Here is a 24575-nt window from a genome sequence, read left to right as displayed (position 1 = left end):
TGCATTCTTTAAAGCAGGGCTTGTCTTCATGTAGCAGCTGCTCAAAATGTCTTAGCTCGCAGCCTCGTTTCGTGGGAATGGCAAACAGAATTTAAGAAAGTAACCCGGAGCTCCTAAATCTTTCGAACTTTAAACCCTTTTTGAAGGTTGGCTGCTTTATAACAGTGCCAACACTTTCAACTTCCTAGATTTTTCTACTCTTTCATACGCTTTATTCTTTTTTCTTCTGTAATTTTGTTCTTACTCTGCAAAACTTCTAGGAAACAAAGAACGGCTAAGTAATGTGGGACACTTGAATAAGATATAAGGAGTAGATTGATGATTCTAAGATAGCTAGCAATTTACACATATTGCTCCTGTTCAGTAAAATGCGAAGCAATATTGAATTTACGTCGGCTGTGATCTTGAGCAGGCGTACTTAATAACATCGAATCCTTGTAGAACAATGCTTTGTGTTTCATCTTCTCCGGTTGTTCAGGCCACTCCAGTGTGACACTACTAAAATATCGCGCTCATTTCGAGTACTTAGTGAACAGCCGCAAGACAGCCCGTTCAACTCTTTTTCTTAAGTTGTGTCGCCATCTACTTCTTCATGAGGATTTTTTTTTTTTGAGCGTACGTCTGCCATTCTTCCGTGTCATGACTATCCAGTCAAAGTTAAACATGCCACCTGTCGCACGAATAATTTTGCGAGATCATTAATTCTTTACGAAATCAGACTTGAAAGACTTATCTGCAGTTGTTACCATCAAAACTAATTTCTGTAATTTTCAAGATCTTTTACGTTCATTTATTGCTGTCTAAAAGCCATTTGTAGTTTTATTTTTTGATAGCAGCTTGCCTCGTAACGCGCCCTGTTACTATTGAACTACTGACTGCTTCTTGTCATTTCGCTTTTTGTCCTGATTGGTAATTTTTTCCCTTTTTTCTATCATTTTATAATTTTTTTCACTTATTCTGCTCAACAATAACTTTGTTTTCTGTTTTGGGAAATATAGGCTCATGTTTCTTTTTATGAACATGCTTGTACCTTAACCAGCTTTGTGGACTTTACTTGGATTTCTTTTTTCCTGTGCACACTCCTATTATTAGTTTGAATTTGACCACTCATGTAATACGCTCAAACTGAGGGCCCTTGAGAGTGTCCTAATTAAATAAATGAATAAGTGAATAAATAAATGAATAGATAAATAAACCGACTACAGGAAGCCACAATATAAACCTTTCCGTCGTTTCAATACGTATTCTTTCAGTATTTACGGCCTTGACCTTGTCGTTATAGGAGGAATTCTTGTCTTAACAAAAGGTATTCCTGTCTTAACAGCAACGCCTTCTGCAGCATCCAGCAGTCGTTGGTGGTCTGAACAGAGCGAGGTCTGTTGCGACGACAGGCAACTGTGCACGAAAACAGAGATTTTTGTCGCAACAAGACGACAGAAAAGTTTGGTTGCATTTGATGACTAACTCGACCGTGTTTATCAGCTGCTAACTGCGAATAGTAAAGATGAAGCTCTACCTCGGGTTTATCGCCTCAAATGCAATAAATGGTAATAAATGTTTGCTTGTTAAAGCACCGTTGTACCTTATGAGGCATGCGATGAGCCAGGCCAGCTGCATTGATTTTGAGCTGTGCGTTGTATACGGGGAATTTTGCAAATTGCACGGGTAATTTAGTATTTTACTTTAAATGAGCCGTTCCGCCGTGGCCTATATCATCCGCCGAATGCCATAGCAAGTGAACCATAGAGGTTTATACTTTCTTAATCCGCCATGTTGAATTAATGGCAATGGCAGCGGGCGGCTTAGCCTATGGCCACAGGTTCGAATCCCAGGAGTGGTGGCCGCAATTAGATTGAAGTGATGTGCAAAAGAAGCCCACGGGTTATGTGATACCAGTGGACGTTAATTAGGCCCAGGTGGACTAAATTAACCCGGAGCTCTTCACTACGGCGTCCCTCGGGGCCCATGTGCTGCTTCGGAGCGTTAAAAACGCTCGTGATGCAGTAGTTAAAGATTTTCCTATTTATTTGCCGTATTCTCCTGGCCTTTTTGTCAAGTTTGATTGTTATTAGCCATGCCGAAATTATCACAGCTTTTCAATATTATTGATGCTGTAGCCGAATTTATTAAAATATATCTACCAAGTTTACATTTTTCAAATTTTCGAGCCAGTATTGAAGAAACACTGGAAATTAAAAGCTTTAGCCTATTCATTCCTGAGCACGACAGGGTGGAACACCGACTAGCGTGCGATGTAGCCGCACGTGTGCGGGGCCGTGGCTGCGATGCCGTCCTATCGCAGTGGTTATATAAACTATCGGAATGGTTAGAGAAGGGTGCGTCTTACTCACCACGCGCCATCTTTCCTTCAAGATATCCAATTTTTTATGACGTGCTTAAATAACTTAAAAAGAATGCGTTTTTTTTCCTATCGCACTCGACCAGGAACCGGTATACATGGAGCTCACACCCGACGCCCTAGCTCGCAATGGAACAAAAAGATGGCAGCATGTGGTGAACGGCGGTTGGAGATTGGTTCTGAGCACGAACAACGGTGGAGTAACTCAGTCACATACATAACAGAAAAATATAAAAACGACAATAATTAAAACAGCAATCAAGACAGAAAGCTGTACCGAAAACAAGCAGACTCAGAGTCGGCATGCAGCCACATCGTGTAGCGTGAGGTCTGATTGGTGCTCCGTCAAAGCAATGTGTTGTTGGCAGAGTTTGGACACGCGTTTAGAATCCCAGACACATTTTCTGCCTCGGGCTGAGTAGAAAAAGCAAAACGTCGCTCTCAACGTTCGGCAGTTCAGTCATTACCGTTCCCAGGCTGTGCAAAAAAAAAAAATTGAGTGAAAATAAAAGCAGTCGAAAAGAAAAAGAAATGGTGATAAGGCGTCAGTGATAAAAACTGAATATAAAACTATGTCCAATGTTTCGAAAGCTGATTCCCTGCTGTGCACCGACCGCGGTCCTGGCTGATGTCTGTTTAGACGTCTACGTGCGTGGCGTGTACGTGATGTGGGCTCAGGTATGTGGGGCAGTTGGACAGGAGACAGGAAAAGCAAGTGTCTCTATTATATGAACCATATATGCTTGCTTGTTTCATCCTCGTACGAAGCTCCGCGCTTTAGAGCGACTAAATTTGCAAGTACGGTGCAGCGGCTTGTGGTTGGGCGTGAGCGTTGCATGCCAGACGTACTTCCTTCCAAGGCCGGTGCTGATGAGAACTCTCCGGGTTTTTTGCTATTGATTACAAGCGAAAATTGCACGAATGCTAAACGGTTTGTTACTCTTTCAGGCGCAGCTCCTTATTTCGATCTGAAATCAACATTTTTTAGCCTATATTAATCTATTTATTAGCGCTAAAGACAGTACGAAGGAAAAGACAATGACGAACACGGGCGCTTCGCCCTTTGCGCTAAATGAGATAAATGTGAGGGCAGAACACCAACTAACCCAACAGTTAACTCTCTTAAAGTTTGCTTCAACCAGTGTGATTTGCAAGGAGAAGCACTAACTATTAATTTTCTCACCACCCCGTCCAGAAATGTGTACTAAGGTTAACAACGGTTACAAACTATAACATCCAGATAGCGGGGATTGTGAAGTAAGCGCTCAAGGAATTTATTTATTTATTCATGGATTGAATTGCGTTCTTGTAATTGGACGAGGGATAGTGGATCCACATTTACGTTCGAACAAGAGCATTGCGGTCGATACCGAGAAAGAATAAATTATAACATTACCGGTGACAAAACCTGTCTCTATGAATATGGACTGCAAAAAATGTGCTGCCAAGCTTCCTCTTTAAAAAAAAATTGTTTGCTGCGTTTACTGGTGGGCAATAAACATTCCTTTATTTGGGATATGAAGGACGCTAAATTCGACTGAAACAAAGAAATCGCTTTTAGATGCAGCAAAAAGAAAAAAAAAACTCTGAGCTTGCTGTGTGGCCAACTGTGTACACAAAGTTTCAAACCGTTAAGGTAGAGCCTCTTAGAAATGGTGCCCGCGTATTCACTGAGAACAAGCCATCGATTGAATCGATCGCTGGGGCTAGGATTCTAAGCGTTCCGGCCTGTTGACGAGATTAAACGCGTAACGCTGGTGATATGCACACGGCCCTGCGAAAACCTGACACGAGTGTTGCGAAACACGATTGCAACCCGCCTTGTCGCCCCGGCCATTACGGAGGTGGTCTTGGCATGGCGAAAGACGCGCCTTTTCTTTTCATAATAGCCTCCGTAGACTGTGACGGAAACTGAGATGTGAGGCTTCGTTGAAAAGCACAATAAAGCGAAATTAGGTCAAAAACATGTGTATATATTTGAAAATATACCAAAATGAATTAAATGAAGAACTCTAATGCTGAAGAAGAAGATTTGCTAAGAAAAGTCAGTCACGAAAGTTCGGCGTAAATTATTCGTGGAAAGCAAGCATGTTTCGAAAAGCCTTTCTGTAAAGCAGTACGTACATCTGATAACGTCTTATTCTGTCCTAGTGTGTTAACCTGCCAGATTATCTTTATTCATTTGTTCGGTTCAGTGTTTAAAAATGCTTGCGTACATTTGGCAAATTCATTAGCTGCTTCCTATCTTCACATTGATGAACGCATAGCTAAGAATATCAATTCTTAGGGGAAGCCTACGCATGTCAGTATATTCAATCTTGGCTACAAGTGTGCTAAAAGTTGGCGTTACTCGCAAAAGTGACAACTTGCCGGCGTGGTTAAATTTCAACGCACTCTTTAAGCATCGAATTCCCTGCTTTCGTAACGTAGCTGTAAGAAACATATGAAGCGCTAGTGGTTATTTGAAACACGATTTCTTGGCGGAAACTTTGCCGGTGCGGGACATTCACGTTGAGCCAAGAACACACGGTGACAGCAAAGAAATAATTCCTTCCTTTCCACTTTCATGAGACAGAGGAATGCCCTGTGTTGCCATGTTCAGACAGTTTAAGATGAGAGAAGATACAAATTTATTCATTGCTTACTATATGCCTGCAGTCGTGCAGAAGACTGTTAGCATCTATGCCGTACCGGCATAAAGAGAATTCATTGGACAGCAGCGGATACAACTTTCAGCACCACTCATGTCTATTGTATTAAAACAGCGTTATTTCGTCAGTGAGCAGGGAAATGGTTTCTTCAGCTCCCGTGCCAGCTCTTATCTCTTGTTTTGCTAGTCTTTGTTTACCAGCAACCTCAGAGTACGGAATTGACGGCGAGAAAGGAAGCTTTATTTAAGGAGGCAAAGGCAAAGCGCTTAGGTCTGGAATAAGCTGGACGACAGTTCGCTTTCGGTGCGATACGGAGAAGGTTCTGTATTTTCCAGCGAAGTTAATCCGCCAGCTGCATGTGCCACTGAAAATGCGGATTCGAGGCGATAGAACTTTCTAATCTTCGTGAGTTGAACTCTGGCAGAGTTTCTTGTGGTAAGAATATATATAATCCGAGCATTCTTATCGATGGGTTGCCTGACGAACTATGGAGCGCGCTTAGGCTTTTTCAAACATTCTACCCGACAATCTTTTCAGCGAGCGCGGCGTTCTGGAAGCAAAAAGAACCAACTCTCTGTCTGTCGAAAGTAGAGGTAGTTCTTAAAAAAAAGAAAAGAAATTGGGACTGAAATGGCACGTCACGCTGTTTGGACGGCTTCTCGCTTTCCGCCTTTTGGGGAGAAATTGAATTCCAAGACTCCTAATCGATTTTTTTTCCACACAGAGCGCGAAACGCTCTGCTTGGGATGAGAAGGGACTTAACTCTTCGAGAAGGCATTGGGATTTTTTTTATGGAGGGAGACTGCGATGCAGACGACAGAGATTTTATTTACTTTGTTTTGTATTATATTCTGTACCATTACGAAGCTAAGAAGTTCGTGGCTCGGAATGATATCTTGGCAGTCTGACGTGTCTGATCAATTTATAACCGGGGAAAGATGTACTGCTGTGAAGGAAGCTTGTGCTGGGTGGAAAAATCGTGCGCATTTGCGTTCCCGCGTGTAATTTGCCATTTGTTTTCCGCAGTAAGTTATTGCTGATTATATATTCAGCTATGCGCGATACACGTTTGAAAGAGCCCCAAACCTTTCTGAACAAATTCTGGACAAATGAACACGGGATTCTTGTGTAGAGAAAGATTACTCTCTGTAATTAGGGCGGAATACGCCAATGCGAATGGCATGCTATTTTTCTGTGCACCCTGTGATGAACGCGCCAAATTGAATCATGCGATCAACCCGTGTTTCAGTGCACATATCGGCTGAGAATACTGACCCGCTTTACACTCTTTGGGGGAAGCCTATAGCATTCACCACTTCGATTCTGTTCGATATCCCCCCCCCCCCCCCTTTCTGTTCTTATATGGATTATGGTTACTAGATTACGGCTGACGTACTTCAGCAGAGAAGCATAAAGAGCTGGAGAAACTAAATTTTCATTGTGTAGTTTTGCTTCAAAACGATGTACAAGGCGATAGGAAAAATTAAACACCGCACTGAATTTGCTCATGTACGGTAAATACCCTACCGCTGTGGAAACGGGATGCCTTTTGCACGTTGTACTAAGTCTCTGTCGCTTTCTGCCTGTGTTTTAGACATCATCGAGTATTCCAAGTTACACATTTTTTAGACGATCTATCGTTAATTTAATGTGACATATTTCCTGTTTTACAGCTTGTGCACACCGGAATAGACCAGGTGCTCATAATCACTGGAGCTGTTGCAGTGTCAGCGGCTACTTATCTTCCTTTATCACGCATAAAGCGACCACTACTACTACGCCGTAACCACTCGAAAAGAAGGAAGAAAACAAACAGCCGACGAGATATCTCTGCACCTTTAAAAGCGTCTAACTCGTTCTCACTACAAGCTTTCTGCGTGATCTTCATTAGAGCCACTTGCAGACTGTCGGTGGCGAGCCATCGAGGCTGGGTTTACTTAGGAAGAGTGTCGCCTTTCATGACTGAAAGACTGCCTCCTTCATATCTTGCATATCACGGTCGGTTCCGGTCACCGTTCACAAGACTGGGCTATATGCGGCTTTACAAATAGCTTTTCGTAATGCCATGAGCGTAGTGCGCTTGACACTTCATAATTCAATCCTTGCATACGCAGTAGCCGGGGAAACTCTTCTACTAGTGTCTCCATGCTCCATAAAAAGTCGTCTGCTCTGTTAAGCTAGCACCATCTTAGCGCCGCGCTAGTGCCGCAACAAAATGCGTAAAAAATACCTGCGAGTAATTAAGACCATACTTGTGAAACATGCCAGCGACTTTTCTTTCGAGCTTGAGTCGGACATGCCGGCAAGACTAGGTATGATTTCGCGGATTGAGCTCTGTAATCCAATGAACCAGTTTTTATTGCAAGTTTTCAAGAGCTAAAGACATAAGACTGAAAGAAATTAATGTAAACAATAGAGTGGAATGTGTTTCCGTTACGCCATGTACAGCCTTCGCCCAAAGTAAACATCCGAAAGTGCTTTCTCCTAAGACTTGCGGTGTGGATCTTATAATACCGGTTAAAGTCGTAAGATTCGGAGTTGTGAAAGAAAGTAACTGCTCTAACCTCCTATAGATTTTCAGCCGACAGGGTTGGAGAAATGGCTGGCTTCTCACGATATACCATTTGTTTCAGCGGAACCCGCCACTAATTTGAAAAAAGTTTTTTTTTTTAGGTAAAGAGAGCCATTTTGCGGCATAGTAATACCAGTGCAGGCGGACGTCAGAAAACAGGCGACTCAGGTTACCTGGTTAAGTGATTAACTGCATTCTAATAGTTAGCTTTTTAACTATTATCGATAGGCTCATGATTGTCATCGCAGCAAGCACAAGGAAGAGAACGAGACATGCACAATTCCTTGTGCTGTCGTAGTTGCGCGTATATTTGTCTGCATTATGCACTAACTTGCCAAGAATATGTCGTCCTGGTTGATCATTACAATTTTTTGTACTGGGCGGTTAGTAACAGCCATATCAGTTTTTAAAATTTGGAAAATGCAGTTATCCTCGCCATTGCGATTTAATAAATTTAGTCCACTTCTAACGTATTTCGAAAACCTCGCGCATGCGCAGAGCGCAAAGTGACGCCTACCAAATCACGTCACTCCTTGGCGCATGTATCACGCGGAGCAAAGTGCGAAGAATAAACAGCAAATCTTGCTACATACGCTTTTTTCGACATACTTTACAATTATGCACTCTTCCGGGACCGAATTACGGAGCACTGCCAATCTTAAAGCCTCAAAGTCTCAAAGTATCCCAGCAATGCTTGAAGACTGTTTTGAGACTCTCTTTAGATTGAGAGAGTTCCGTAACTGGACCTGGGAGTGGTATATACTCAATACGCAATGCCATTTTGATCCGGAAGTGTCAACACACTTATGCGTTGAATGACACTAATTATATGCTGCAGAGAAAGCGGGCACAGGTCCTTAGGCTAATCTCGAGAAGGCATCGAAAGGAACAGCGACCCAAATTCTGCTTACGCTGATTTGATCTGAATAGAACAAGATGAGCTTGGCTGAAAAGCGCCTTGGCTACCGTGTTTTGTCAAATTGCGATCGAGATACGGTCTATAATATCGTTTTCCAGGCGTTTCACGCCGAGTGAAACGTAGCACTAAGCCGGTATAAAGCTCGTACCATTGTAAACCGGTACGTAGTGGCGGCGCTGAGGATAGAACCACCCACCAGCCAGCGTAGATGCCCAAACCACGAGGCCAACGCTGCTGCAAACTAAATAGTCATACCGGCCTTAAGGCACACTGGCACCTCTGTGGGTACGCCCAGGCTAGAAAACAACAAAAGCTGCTGTTTTCGCTGCCACATTATATTATTATGATTAACTGACTAACTCAACTGTCATTCAATATGAAGTTACAAATTGTGCTTCTGATTCTGTGTTTGAGAACTATTATTGCATTTTCCACTGTTTCTGTTGTCTTTGTAATGCCAAGTGGAGGTTTCAGTGGCCACGTCAAGCTGCCCAGAGAAGCTTTTAGCCCTGAAAGCCTTCCAGTGCTATATTGAAAAAAAAATCAGTTTAATTCAACTGCGTCACTCGGGGTTCCGTTCTTCTAAGAAATTATTCACTCCAAGGACGTAAAAGAAAAAAAAAACAGAAGCCCTCATATTCACACACTTCCGCTGCGCCCCGATGCATCACACTTCAGGCGAACCTAACTGCACTCACAGATCCACGCAACAAACTCTAGAGCAACTAGAAATGGTCAGGTGCCCCAAAACATCCTACTGGCTGTGAGAATCGGCACTCTGTCTAGGACCGGCAGCCATTAGCGAACGTCGGTTTCCGTGCGCAGCGGTATACCCAGGGCAGGTAAATGCAGGGAAATAGAGCGCACATGTCATCGCAGTATGTTTGGCTGACCTTCTGACAGTTTTTGCCTGCGAGGAGAGTGCATTAGCGAGAACCAGCTTCTCCACTTTAATCTGATAAAGAAGTCTAGGAAACACATCACAGCCTGACAGGGCATCAGAGAAGAGCGGCTGTGGAGCCGACAACAGTCAATGCTCTCAGAAAGGACTTTTTGCAGTAATATTGTTAGCAAAACACGAGTAACTGACAACTGGAGATGCCTGAAAGCACATATCACGCTAAGCTTCCTGAAAGCCGCATAAACGATGCAGCCGCTTGAAACACCCTACGGGTGATGTGAGGCACAGGTGAGAATGGTTTGTTTTTCAGAAGAAAAGGGAAAGCGAGTGTGCAACAGTCTGTCTAGGAAAAAAATTGCCTCCAGTGTGCATGAAGCCACCTATAAAACTCCACGTTTTAACTCCTGCCTTTTGCTGTCATGCACATGAGCGTTTGTCTCCTAACTTCCATTCTGTTACTATTCCGTTAGTGCCCACATCGTTACCACCTGACTATTGAAGGACATTATTAAGACATCAGTTTAGCGGCACTTACTTTGTGTGAAAAGAAAACACCGTTTTATGGTACCACTATCAAAGGACTGGCTTAATGAAAGGCGCAGTCTGAGATAAAATGTAAAAATGATGCGGAGACAGTTATTATGCAGTAGTACGCAGAAATCTAGAGAACTTAATCCTGCTCTTCCACTCCTATGTGAACTTTTCGTCCGTGGGGAAAACATTCACTTGAATTACAAAATACCCCTAAAAATTTCTCTGAACCCACCTGCTGCACACTGCCAAGAGGTTCGTCCTGCACACTCAAAATGCATATCCTGTTCCGATGTTTGTGGTGATGCTGTAACTCTTATTAATGATGCTTTCCATTTTTTTGTCCTTCAATTTTGGCCAAATTTCTTCGTAGTCAATGCTCAAGATTACATCGGCGCTCCACTGACAGGAAGCTTGATCACTCTCGCTGTTATTATTCATAGTAGAGCCCTTCAATACGAGTATTGAAAGATTCTATTAATATGGTCTCACACAATGGTTACACGGGCCCCCTTCCGGCCCCTCCGTCCTAAAGATACAATTTGACTGTGCATTGGGCACTAAAGCTTAGTGTTGTACTTCGTGCACTCATTTGGAAAAGAACAACTGTTCTATGTTCTGCTTGTGGTTTAAGAAGATACTGCTGCCTTTATTGCGTGTCTTGATACAGAGAAGCTGCGAACGCTGTGAACCTGTATGTTTATAATTGTTGTGTTGTGCCGCACCTCGGCTTTTACCACTGATATCGCGTAGGCTGCCAGGCAGGCATTCATGCTACCATATATAGCCGCAACTTAGCCGGCATACACCGTATATACTAGAGTAAGCGCCGCGCTCGTGTAAAGGCTGCTCTGTTCAGCTCGGCAGCCGAAATTGAAAATAAAAACTATATAATGCCGGGGAAGAGGAAATGAGCTTCACGGACATTTAATATTCCCCGCAACGCACTTTCTCAGGGGAGGTACAAGAAGGACAGTTGCCTACGACATGCAGTACGACCATGCCGGTGACGAGTCGTTCCGTTGAGACCCCACCTTATAACTGGAAGCGAATGGAGGTTTCGCAACTACATCTGCAGCAATGCCTCAAGGCTGCTGAACTCGTGTTGTCCCTAGGCGTTCGCGCCACAAAGAATAAAAAGCCTTGGGATAAACGCACACATCTCAGCCCTAATACTCATTATGAAGAAGTTAGGGTTACCTGCGTCCCGACTGCCAATAAAGTTCCCTGCCAGCCTGATTTATTGCAGGTGGTTCTCACCTGTCTTGTTCGAATCCCGGGCTGATTCTTCCTAAGATACGGGTCGCCGCACTGAAACTGGGTACGCATTAATCTGGGTTTCAAGGCAGTCAAATATTGAGGGCTTTCGTCTAAGGGCGCCATTAACCAAAATATCGAAAAAACAAAGTGCGCCCCTATCCGATTGCACACCTTCCCGAAAATAAGTGTTACAAAGTGCGCCCCTATCCGATTGCACACCTTCCCGAAAATAAGTGTTGATCAAATCGCAGTCTCCTTTTTGCTCTTGCGTCTTTTGAAACTATTTTCTAGAGTTCTGAAATGGGCCAGCGCACCAAAGCGGAAGGCGAGCAAGTGCAATGGAGCACGAAGCCATTACATAGATTACGGCGTGTGGCCGTGATGTTGCCTTCAACACTGAAAGGCTTATGAACGTTTACCAGACACCACGGGCCTCAATCACACATTAAATGTGCACATTGTGACTAACCGTAGGAACGAGCAAAGGTGCTTCGCTCTTAAAAATGGCGGCTGCTTCATTTGGAACCCTCAAGTATCAGTAGGGCAGCTTACCGCTCTGTATTTTCCACCTAATAAGTGACTGCAGAAAAAAAAAATGACGGCAGTCACTGCACCTCAATACGAGACCTGAACCACATTTAAAGCTTCGCTTCACTGACACCTGGAGCTGTACGAAGAGATGACGCCAAACGGAGTGTTAAGTGACACTGGGTGGGAGTGCAGGGTGTCAGTTGTGTTTACACATCCACACTTCTATTAAGTAATACTTTTTGTCTGGGCGAGTTGGTTCATCTTTAAAAGGGTATGTCCTTGCGGGAAGAAGACGGGACACAACAAAGAAACACACACAATCTTGTGCTTGCACAGGACGGGTATAAATGTATGTGCCTTCTACCAAAATAAACTAGTTGGACGTTGCGCTCTTTGCATGTCGTGTGTGTTTCTTTGTTGTGTCCCATCTTCGCGCAAGTACGTACCCCTTTCACACAATTGCAGTGGCGCCACTCGTAAGCTCTGGTGGATGCCTTTTCTAAATAAAGCTGGGGAAGCTGGCTGGAGTAAGCAATCATGCAGTTTCAGGGGCTATGCGGACGACACCTACTACAACGCCAATTCGTCGGACGTGCCAGAAACAACTGTCGCTGTAAAATGCTAGTGTGCTGTCCCGGAGCATTGTCCAGATTTAATTTTCACCAGCTAGTAGCAGCGTCATCAGCAAGCTACCCTACCTAACTGGCATTCATACACTGCCGTCCTACGAAGGAGGCCGGACACTCACTGTGCGTCATGTCCGAGGCCTTATGGAGCATCTCCTCGAAGATCTCCTCCTCGGGGGCCGCAGCCACCACGGATGTCGCATTGTTCGGTACCGCTGCAGCGGCCGCCGTTCCTGCAGCGGCAGCAGCTCCTCCAGCTGCCGCTGGTGCCGCTCCGCCGGACGGAGCGGCAGCGGCCGCGGCTGCGGCCGCGCCCGGCGGCGTCGGATTGGCGGCAGCCGGTGCGGGGGCAGCGGGTGCCGCCGCGGGTTCTGCGGCAGGCGCCGGCTGAACCGGTGGGGCGGCGGGGGCTGCCGCTCCTGCCGTACTGGCGTCGGCGGCGGGAGCGGGTGGGTTGGCGGCGGGCGCGGCTCTGGGCTCCAGGACGGGCCCGACCGCTTTGCGTAGCCGCATCAGCAGGCTGTCGATGGACGCCGCCATTGGGTCCCGGGGCGCCATGTCGTCTGTCAGAGTAAAGAGAGGGGAAAAAAGAGACGGTGTTGCACATTAAAAATATGAAAGGTAGGAAACGTAAGCGGACGTAGATGCCCCTAATTCCAAGCAAATAGTAGACACAGATTGTCTAAATATTGAAGTGTACTTTAAAAGTAGTATTACGATATGAGGGCATTTTCAAGAGACTGCATTGTTCACTGGATAGAAGCCGTGAATTCAGGTAAGAAACATGCACTTTTGCGCCGGACATTGAAGCAGTATCGGAACTCTTGAAATGAAACCAATACATCCTTTATCGTAGATTCTGCATGAAAAAAAAAGCAGCGCTTTGCTAGCGCTGTGTCGGTGGACTAGTACACGTGCGACTTTGCCGCATTTAGATTGGCCCGAAGTTCGTGTGATGAATAAATTACCACATTAACATGTACTCGAAGGCAGCGCATGTGAGTAGAATCTGTTACTGAAAAACACGGCGCTGGAATAACCACAAAAGACCAAATTTGTGCGCAATTTGTAATGTTCCAAATAAAATTATCTCTTTATTAGTGGTACGGAAGCATGATCGTTGTCGGAGACCTAGTGGTATATGGCTGTAATATGAATTCAGCGTCTCCGCTTGCGCACTCAGGTATTTAATAATAGGAGCAATTCGTTAAACCAGTCTACACCACTCCTGTCAACATTTGCTTCGTTTAGTGCAGCTGTAGTTAGAGCATATTTTTTTGTTTCCGTGTTTCACTGTGTATATGCAAAGCTTTTCCACATTTATAAATGTGTGATGCCGTCGTTCTCCTGCTGTCCTGTAACGGTCTAATGCCATTAGGCACGTATTAGTAGTTACCGCAACGTCTAATTCTGGCTTGTTTGTAACAAAGCAAGTCCAATCCGTCGTTATATTTCTTCGCGTGTGCATCATTCGGGTAGATCTTATTTCGTCACATAATATCAAGCACGTCGACATAATGGCCGCATTTCATTGCGCGAGAGGACTCTACCAATGATGGACGCGTTTATGGACCAAGACTAAATAAAAAAGACAACTGAAAAGATTAGAAGAAAGCTGCACCATGACAGTGTAGGCAGTATAGTAAAAGTTGCAGATGCTTGAGTTTTTCAGCTTCTGTAGCTTTGAAGACAACGTGTAACGCTGATAGGAGAAGATGCTTAGGGAAGAAGAGATACCGCAAAAGAACCTGCAGCGGCTTCGACAAAATGCGGTTTATCGCTCCTTTGATAACCATGCAGCCCAAGGAAAACAGAAAAAAATCAAAGAAAGCGAAGAAGAGGCAGCAATCTCGATAGAAGGGAAGCACTCTGGGCTAATGGTCGGCGACTGGACTGGATAGCTTAACCCCGCAACAGGCGCTTTCCTTAGAGTGCGCGGCAGTGAAGGGTGTTCAGGGAGGCCTGCTCCGACACTTAGGGCCATCTGTCGGGCTTTGAAAGGGGTCATCACAAAGACGCACAAAGAACGGTTCTTGCGCAAGGCAGGGAGCAACGCTGTAGAAAGTGTTTCCGGAACAACGCGTAGCTTAAGCGTAATTAAAGCGCGGCGAAACAGTGCGGGAATGCCTTCCGAGTACACCGGGCTAATTAAACGCGCATTAATCCCCTCCGCCTTCCTAGCTAATGTATCGCCTAAAGTAAGCCCTATTGACTGAGCGGTGAGCGAAGCGGCTATATCGGAACAATGTCGCGGAGGGAAGCGCTTAGGTTCGCTTTCACCGCACTTACTAATAGAATTGTGGATGGGCGTCGTATATCATTGGCCACATTATCGCATCCCGATTAAGAGGCGTAACGCTGCACGGTATTGAATTAGAAATAAATTGGAGGCGACACTCAAGCTCCGGCTTAAGGGTACGACGCGATAGCGCAATGGGTTATTTTTCATGCACGCTGAAAGTCATAATCTACTTTACATTCATAGCTACCTGGGAGTCCTCACATCCCTCCTGGCGCACTGGTGCAGCGGTTAAGCGCTGCGCCACTGCCCTGCGATGGCAGCTGCTCCCAGTGGTGGGCCTCGTGCGATTCACACTTTAAACAGAAAGGAGTTAAAAAGGGAGTAAGCTGTCTTCTAGCGCACTCCTTTTTATGAAAGGGTGTCAGCACACTCCCTTTTACTTCCATATAGGCGTATTGGTGTACAGAGTGCAGATTGCTCTTCCCGGGCGACCAATCAACAATTTAACTGCCTCTTGACACGGTGGGCAGTTTGCTCACTATCCGGTGGGCAGGTTGTGATGGCACCGCAAGGTCATATGACCCTGTAGTAGGCCCACCTGCTTCCTAGGTTGCTTTCTGGGCCCCGAATGCCACAGCGATGCCGGGGATTTTTCGCTCGCAACGCCGACAACACCTACGCCGGATAATGAGGCCTTTAACGCTATCGCGTTAAAAAGGCTCACGCACTTGATCACTGCTGTAGGAAAGAAATCATGCCATATCATAGCTGCATTGCTCATCTTGCGTTGTGCTAGAGCTTCAATGACCCAAAAAGATAAGCAGTCTGCCCTATTCAGCCATTATCTAGCCACGTTCTCGCTTCAGATGGACGATTTCGAACATCATGCAATCGAGGCTAATTTCGGTAAACTTTTCTTTTTCGAACGGTTGGTGGTTAGTCTATAATCATAAACAATGCGCGCCCATTTCTAAGGAAATTTATACTTCACGACTTTGGCAATTTTTTGCACAGGAAGGTGGAGACAATGTAGCCTTTATTGAGATTAGTGACACGTGAATAGGAGATACTATAACTCTGTTGGTAGTTTCAAAGTACCGTCTTTGCCAAACGTAACCAGGCAACTGGGTTTGTTTTTAAGCCACACACTCTAAAAACAAATACGCCTATACAGGATTAAAAAGAGGGGTTAGCAGTCCCTTTGGCTGATTAATAACTTTTTACTCCTTTCCGTTTAGAGTGTAGGGTGAAGCACTTATGGCAGCCCTTAAGCTCTAAATCTCTGAGAGTAAGGATAATTCTTTTCTTCGCTTTTCGAGTCCTTTTGGACATCAGGAGTGCTGTAAGGGGTCGAATATGTGGCTGAGAACCCCGTTGCTGATTACGTTTGGCAAATAAGGGTTGATTTGGTAGTGGACCGGGAGATCTTTGACGAGCATTGTAGGGCCGACACATAATTTGCCGACGAGCCACTCCTCGGCACGCAATGGCTTTAGGGGCGGCCAATGAGGTTTAAAGGGAGGACCTTGCAGGCAGGTTTCCTAAAGCGTATTGGGGTAATATATGACTTGTAATTAACTGCAAACTGATATAATTTCCTCTCATTACGCATAACGTTGCTACTTGTCAGAGCACAAAATTAAAATGAGCACAATTTGCGCTGAATCGAGAAGCGCCCACTCTGGGACATTGAATGGTTTACGTGACGACGCGCCTGTTAATAGTTAACTCCGGCACTCAAAGCGGTAACTAAGTTAACAACATTACATCAGGTGCATGCTACTTTTGAAACCTTGCTCAATCAAGAACACCGAGAATAGGGTCTGTAGATTAATTAGGATAATTATACCAGCCGTCTGCTAATGATTAAAGGAGCTTTTAGATTATCTGGAAGCATAATCCCATTTCCCGCCCTCTTTTTTAATCGAAGTTTTTGCGCCATCAGAATGTGGTCGCTTCGTGAAAGAATAAAACCGGCACCATCGAAACCAGGAGCAGAGCTGCTTAGGAGCCGATACTTTTGACAAACGTCTTTCATGTTTGGTATAGCTAGGGACGGCATGATTCCTTAAAACAAACAATAATTTATTAGCTACGTATTATGCTTCGCGAAGAGTTAATATCCGCTGCCGAAGCACAGCTGCTGGACGTCCAAAACTTTTCCTCGCGAAAAAATGAAGAAAATCTGATTAGCAGGAATTGGCGTTCGCTTTTTTTTTGTTCATATTTTCAAAGCGTTTCTAAGGAAGGGAATACTAGAAATTAAGAAGCATGACTTAATATATGACGCTTTTAATTACCTTCGAGCCGCAGCGGCCCTGCTTAACCTCTTAATAAGTATAAAAAAGAACAAGAACGGCGGAAAAGAGAAAAAATACACGACGAAAAGAGGCCCTCAGCATCGTCGCATCCTGTGAAAAATTCAGGCAAAGTATTGCTGTCAAAACTTTCGTTTTACAAACTTCGAAGTGTGGATGAAAAAAACAAAACGCTGCAGCATTTTACGTCGTAAGCATGACGGGGCATCTTCTTTTAAGTATTATTTATATTTTCTGCTATGTGGTCAAAGGCGAAAAAAGACGTCCTCTGAAAGCTTTGCGAAATGCAGCAATTCATTGAAGCCTAAGGCATAAAGTCTAAGGAAAGAGGAAGAACACTGAAAGATAATGTGTTCGGGAGCAGAATATTAACATTATCTAGCCTATCAAGAAAAATAAACAAATCTCACTAAAAAAAATGACCGTATAAAAAATGCTTCTTTTAACCTCATAGCCTTTCTGAATTTATTAAATATGACGCGAGGTTGGCCTGCAAATTAGAGACTGCCTTCACCGCCTGGTAGCGTCAAAGCAGATTGGTTGTTCGTCTAATCATGTTTACCAGCGTTCCGCAAGAGAGCAGCTGGGCATTAAGCTGATGTTTTCGAAAGTGCCAGCGTAAACCATGCAGCTTGGAGATTGGTCACAACTGCCAGCAGCAAAAACAAGTGTCAAGACTGAAAGCAGCTAACTTGAGCGCAAGGACGCTGGGAGCTAGTTGAAAGATAAAATGGAAAGACAGGATATATAAAAAAATTGGTTTCAAGTAATATGTCTATGAAGGATAACAAATGTGCAACCAAATGCTATTTCGTAACTTTATTTCATGGCCGGTTCGTCAACGTAAAGTTAATGGCACCAGCTTCTTCATAACGGAAAAGCGCAGCAACATCATGTAATCTTTCAGAAGGCCGGTAACAAGAAATGAACCTGGCCAGAATGGCGGGCCAACCACTCCAGCTTGAAAAGAATGCACTGTTCGCGCGCCCGGATTTTAAAACTGTGTGGTTCAGAGCAGCAGTAATTGCAGCCTCACTGGGCCATCTTTTCAAGCCAGTGAGCAGAGCCAGCGGAGCTACAAATTAAAGACTGTATTGTTCTTCATCGCTGCAGGAACATAAATCACAACTCACAGGGCTCAGAACGTGCTCGGTTAGAAGTGGACACACCGGATTATGCTCGTCGTACCAGTGTTAAAGTGCAAGCGCCATCAGCATTTGTATCGCGTTATTTTATTCTTCACACCTCTAAGATAAAATAAAAACGCCAGTCTGTTTTTGAATACGGGGCCACGTAAAGTAAGTTGGCTATTGAGGCGTCATAATCGATTGCTTCTTTGTATGTGTTACCCCAACTCCACCTGCGCAAAAGCAGTCGACGCATGCCACTGTCCTTTGAGCCAAGCTCTGTTCCAATGTAAGCCAGATAAGTTACTGCCAATCAAACCTTCTCCTTCTTTCATTTTCTCAACAGCTAGCCTCAGTGATTTCCCCGCTAGTGTAGCAAGAGAGAGAGAGTACCCTATAACTAGCGATGTACCTCGGGGATACACGAGATAAAAAATTTTACCTTTTTTATTCTCGTAACAGTGCTTTATACCGTAGCATTCGCCAACCATTCAAGTTGTCCGTTCTAAGGCGTGAGCCACCACGCCCCGATAGTGGCGCCACATCGGGGCGAGGAAACGAATAAATGCGTCGGAAGGAGTCCCAGTGTGAAAAGAGAAGTGTAACTGACGTTGAAATAGAGGAGGCGTTGTCTCTGCCGTATACCACTCGACAGAACAGGAAAGAAGTCCAGGTTCTTGAGGCCTCCCTCGGTGTGAAGTGATAACGTTAGACCCAAGTGCACCTAATGCCAGGTTGGTCTTTTCAAACCAACCATAGGCGGTGCACTTCACAAAGCCCAAATTTCGCCTTGCAGCTTGTTTGCAACTCGAGGACACTTGCGTAAGATATTGCTGTTTTGCAGTAGGCGAACGCGAAAGTTGTAGCTTATGACATAGTTTACGGTGACCGTGAAAGTTTTCATCCCGGAGATATTCTCTCTCACAGCCGTTGCTGCCAGAGAGATGTTCATGCCCAGTGTAAACAGCAAGCTAAAATAATGGTGCTAATATTTACGTGAGAGCGCGGAGTGTTTCGCAGTGAAAAAGGATGCCTAGGGCGCCACCCATCTCCAAAAAGTAGGCTCGCAGCCAAATATAGCCATCCGCCTCCAAAGACTAAAGTTGTGTCAATAGCAACGACGAGGTTAGTCACACCGCAACCACTGAAGCCTAGAGCTGGTTATAGAAAGTCAATTTTCGGCGACACTCTAAACTTCATTTTTCGACCCGTGGCACGTAGACTTGGACGAAAATAAGTCCCGGATATAGACTCCCTTTCGGTGCCGAGCAGAAGGAACAAAAATTACAGAACACCGGCCGTAAGCCAATAAGCTGTACAGGCACCTCCTTTCTGGGCGGTGATAAAGCGTAGAGAGTCGCTGTCTACAACGCGTGGGTGCACCATTTGCTACCGTGAAAAAATGGTCTTTTCAGTAACGCGGTGCCAAACAATGTAAACAAAGCGACCCAAGACAAAAATTTGCATCTTGCGTGCCATGTGAGGGACGCAGGCTTTTGTTCGTTGCTGAGCTTCGCGACATCGCATTCAGGAGACAAAACAAGCAAACAAAGAACAAATTGTGTGTTGTGTGAAAGAGCCAGCTTCACAAAATCCAGTGCAGGATGCAAAAAAAGAGAAAAGAAAGGCATTGTTCAATGTCGGGAGGCCGGGCCTTCTGTGCCAGCCAACGTCGCCCAATAACGAAGACTGACAAAGCCCCACGTGCGCAGAGCGTGCGGAGAAATGGGCGCAAAGAGTTGCCGACAGCTCATTAGCAGCAACCGCGTCTGCGACGGATTTCCGCGTTCCTGTTACTCGGAGGCCTCTTATCTTAACAGGGCGGTGGGGGCCCCCACGTGATGCCCGCCTATCTTTTGCCTTTACGCTTTTCTGGTCTTCGTAATACTCCTCCTCTCGTTCAAACTCTTCCATCTTCGTGTCCAGGCTTTGCGGAGGCAACGCGAACGAGAGATCTCGGGAACCTACAGCTCCCCCCCCCCCCCCCCCCCCCCCTCACCGAGACTTCCTTCCGGCCCGCTTCTCCACTTCCGGAAGAGGGAAGCTTTCGACAGAGGCCACAATTTGGCACGGCTTGGTTGTAAGCCAAGCAGGCGTCGGATCCAGATAAAGCGCCAGTTGCACAAGAAGTATACGATAGCCTTGAGTGTTGATCGCTGTGCGGTCGGCATGGCTGACAGAATGGCAGCGCAAGTACATACCGTTAAACATAGAATACAGGCACAAATTTCAGCGCTTCGTTTCTTCGGAGCACTTCAAGAGAATTACCCTCGCCTCTTTGCCGCACAGAAAGTGGTTGCTTTATTTCACCGAAATAACGCTCTCTGGCATGAAAAACTTTGCATTAAGCTTCAAAAGAGTCACGATGCAGAGGGCACTTTTCTAAAATGCAATTACTACACTCTGAGCCAACTGCAACAAAATGTGTGCTGGAGGGGTCAGATCTTTTGGGACAAAAGGGCTACTACTGGGGCTACTTGGAAATGCATTCTTGAAGGTATTGGTAATCGCTGCCGAAATACGGAAACGGACGAACACACAGGACGAAGCGCTTTCTAACAACTGTTTATTCTCTGAAAAAACACGTGCTCTTACAACAGCCGAAGATTACTATTCTTGAGGTAGTTTCATTCAGTTATCGCTAACATCACCGATAGGGAGCTGACGCATTGCTTATCTGGAGCAACATGCATAGCGTAAGCTTCAATTATTTCGCGTTCCAGCCTGTTTCTGTCCCGACCTATTACCTTGGTGTTTTTTTGCAACGGGGTGCATTTGCGGTGTGCGCAATGTGGCGTCAGATTCCCGGATTTTGCACCTTGTTCGCATAATCTTTCATGCTCTCTAAGTCTCTTGTTCAGGCATCTACCCGCTTGCCCTACGTAGGTTCGTTGACAGCTAAGTGGAATGCTATAAATGACGTTTTCGTCACACTCAACAAAACGTAATTTATAGCATTCCGCTTAGCTGTCAACAAACCTACGTAGGGCAAACGGGTAGGTGCCTGAACAAGAGGCTTAGAGAGCATGAAAGATTATGCGAACAAGGTGCAAAATCCGGGAATCTGACGCCACATTGCGCACACCGCAACTGCACACCGTTGCAAAAAAACACCAAGGTAATAGGTCGGGACAGAAACAGGTGGGAACGCGAAATAATTGAAGCTTACGCTATGCATGTTGCTCCAGATAAACAATGCGTCAGCTCCCTTTCGGTGATGTTAGCGAGAACTGAATGAAACTACCTCAAGAATAGTAATCTTCGGCTGTTGTAAGAGCACGTGTTTTTTCAGAGAATAAACAGTTGTTAGCAAGCGCTTTGTCCTGTGTGTTCGTCCCTTTCCGTATTTTGATAGCGCTCACCAGTACCTTCAAGAATTCTTTTGGGACTAACCGCGCTAACAGACATGCTAGTTCCCAAAAACGCGACAATTACTCACTTAGAGACTAGTCGTAAAGGGACATCAGCCTCACTAATACCCTTGTTTAAAACGGCGGTTAATGTAATCGCCGTTACGTGAAACGGTGGTTCGCATATGTTACGCGGTAGAGAAAACAGCGCTGACGCCGCTAATCAAGGTTATCGCGAGCGGAGCTTTGGGACTTCAGTTTGCGTCATTAATCGAGAAATTGGCGGTGTCCATGGGTGACACCTATGAGCACATACGTGCACATGGGTATCCGAGTGCGAAAAGTGCACAAGCTGGCCAGCTTCAACAACGTACATTTTTCACACGAACTCACTTTTCAAGAACGATAACTTGTAAACAACTAAGATATTTGCAGATGCAGCTTTGATCTACCGGTCAGCGCTCCACTTCGTTGGTAGCCCCCAAGGGGCCGTTGGTTGCCGTAACCGAGAACGGTGGTGAGCTGTGAAACAACGGCGAACTGCGATTTGTGGTAAACGCAGGTAACATCGGTAACTGCAGTTACGGTGTCCCTGTAGCAAAATTATTAGTCCCTTAACGTACCAACTACTCGTCGCCAGACGTTAGTGCAGTTTTTGGCCTCATTTTATCCCTTTTAGGCTTTGAGCGTGTGTACATGTGATGTTAGTTTACCCAGAAGTGCGGGTTATCTGGAGGGGCGGTTAGTCGCTACAAGATTACCCATTCGGTATTGAAATTAAGTGGTGCATTTAGTCCCGTTTAATTCCTTTGTGGGTGACTAAAATACCGATAGTATCTTCAGCTCAAAAGGAATAATGATGTGATGCCGGTCACTTTAGAAGTGACAATTCTCTGGAGCACAGTTAACGTCCACACCATTAACCGTTTGTCGCGAAGATTAAGTGCTGCATTTAATCCTGTTTAGTTATTTTAACATGCAATCGAGGGTGTCTCGCGGAAGGGAGAGGGCTGTGATAAATTTATTAATGTCACTTTTTTGTGGCAGTGGACGGCTACCGCAAATTTCGACATACAGTACACTGGCTATACTTATTTAATTTACAAATTTTTGCTTTTGCGAACTATCAACATGTGAGAGTTACACAAAATTTTCTTTTTCATTATCCCCCAATATATCACGTAATGCCAAGGACAATTATGTGTACGGGCTGTGGAAATTGTGCAGGGCGCGAGTACGTAGCAAAAAAAAAATGTTTTTTTTTTAGCTAAAATTGATGACGATACACTGGGTGCGGACTGCATACCGGTAGCTACGGTATATCAGTGTCAGTGGTTTTCATCTTCTCCGAGATGCGGCCTCCGCTGCAGGGATCGAAGAGGTACTCGGCACCCGAGCGCCGGAGCCACGGAGCAATCACAGTGGGTCATTGTAGAAAGCTTTCGTTGTTGCTGCTGTTGCTTTAAAGTGTATGACAAAGACTGCAGCCTGTTGCTATGTTGGTGAATGCACTCTTGTTAATACGACTAGAAGAAAGAAAAAAGAAAAAGAATGCGCATGGCATCCATCTGGAGGCTGAATGCCATGGGTATGTGCCATGCCACGAAGGACACAACAACAACAACAACAACAGCTGCAGGCCTTGTTGAGAGCCTGAATGTCAACGAGGTATAAGTCTCAGTTGAAAATACGCGGCCGAAGTTCGTTCCTCTTTGCGAATACCTCGATTAGCGCAATGTCGCGCTAGGAGTACAGTAGAGGCTTCGTTTCTAAGAAGCTCTCAAAAAAAGAAATCCGCAGCTATGAAGAAATGAACATTCCAAAGAGCAGTTCTGAACTGACAGCACCGAGCTGAGTGATTCCAACGAGAACGTAGTGAAAAAGAATTGAAAAGAAAAACAAAGTTTCCTGAAAGCAACGCAAACGCGTTTTCAAGATTTAAACTGCATTTGTATTGGAGACAGCCTTCTTAAAATTAAGCGACCAGTCGCTTTTGAGCTGCTTGATGTAAAAAAAAAAAACAATTGGTTGATATGCCTCGTCGGGCATGTTTCTATTAACACTAATTTGTTAAACGCGAGTTAATGATATGCTAGTCGAAATCAAGAGGAAGAAATGGGCTTGGGCAGGGTATGCAATGCGAAGGCCAGATAACCGATGGTCGTTAAGGGTATCGGAGTGGATTCCAAAGATTGAAAAAACACAGTAGAAGACTGCAGAAAGTTAGGTGGGCGGATGAGACTAAGAAGTTTGCCAGGACAGGGTGGCCGGAGCTGGCACAGGCCAGGTTTAATTGGAAAGACATGGGAGCGGCTTTTGTCTTGCAGTGGGCGTAGTCAGGCTTATGATGATGAAACTAATTTGTAACCTCGGCGCCAAAAAACTGCATAGCTTTCGTTTGCAGCTTTATGTGGGCGATTGGGCAGATACCAATGAGTAATTAGTCCATTTTTACAAATGTAGTCCACCTTAGAGGATCTCCCTAAACATTGACCAATCACAAAAAGTGTTGGTGAAATGTTTGGGGGAATCCCCCAAGGTGGAATAGATTTGTAATAAAGGGGTAATTACTCACTCGCATCCTCATTGGTATTTGGAAGCTGCGTAGCTTTGTTTTGTGCCGTGTGGCTGCGCTTGGGAACGTGCCAGTGAAGAATTATTCCCTTATTATAAATATAGTGTTCCAGTGCCGTGAGCACTGTAACACTGGGTACTTGAACGAAGAATACTCGCCTTGTCACAGAAACGAGATCAGCTGAACGCTGCGAAAACCCGATCCTGCAGTCTGAGCTCCCTAACGCCTCCCATTGTATCGTTCGTTACCAGGCTGCGCAAATTCCCGCTATGCTGTTTTATTTCTGCAAGAGACCAGGGGAGATGATGTCGGGTTTCCAACGGCAAAATTTATTTTTAAAGCACTAGCTCACGAGTTACGAAAGTCGTTTTAGGCGGCCATCCGCGAGTGCGCCGCACATGCATCGACCGCGTTACGTCATATCTGTGCCAGCCATCAAACGCAACGTTAAATGAGACGAGTTTTTGCATCCAGAGATTCTAGGGCGATATTCACGAGAGTGACATAACTGCTGTCCTGGAACCGAAGAGAGTGTTCCTAGCTATTCGTTTAATGCGTGGCGCTCTAGAACTTCCAAGCCGTGGGCTGATGCCTATTTGACTTTCCTTTGTTA

At 45.1% G+C, this 24575-nt stretch overlaps 1 protein-coding gene across 4 annotated transcripts in view; it reads right to left on the bottom strand.

Moving 5' to 3' along the window:
* Syt1 (Synaptotagmin 1) overlaps window positions 1–24575 on the bottom strand; it is a 162055-nt gene that overhangs the window by 59875 nt on the left and 77605 nt on the right. For all 4 annotated transcript variants that reach the window (XM_077638395.1, XM_077638394.1, XM_077638397.1 and 1 more), the window contains exon 2: window positions 12473–12913. In XM_077638395.1, coding sequence (XP_077494521.1) covers window positions 12473–12908 — 436 coding nt within the window. In that variant the 5' untranslated portion in view covers window positions 12909–12913. The remainder of the gene's footprint in view (window positions 1–12472; window positions 12914–24575) is intronic.

Source organism: Amblyomma americanum, chromosome 9 (genome assembly GCF_052857255.1).
Source record: "Amblyomma americanum isolate KBUSLIRL-KWMA chromosome 9, ASM5285725v1, whole genome shotgun sequence".
In the NCBI taxonomy this organism is placed as follows: Eukaryota; Metazoa; Arthropoda; class Arachnida; order Ixodida; family Ixodidae; genus Amblyomma; species Amblyomma americanum.
This window is presented reverse-complemented; position numbering and strand designations above follow the sequence as displayed.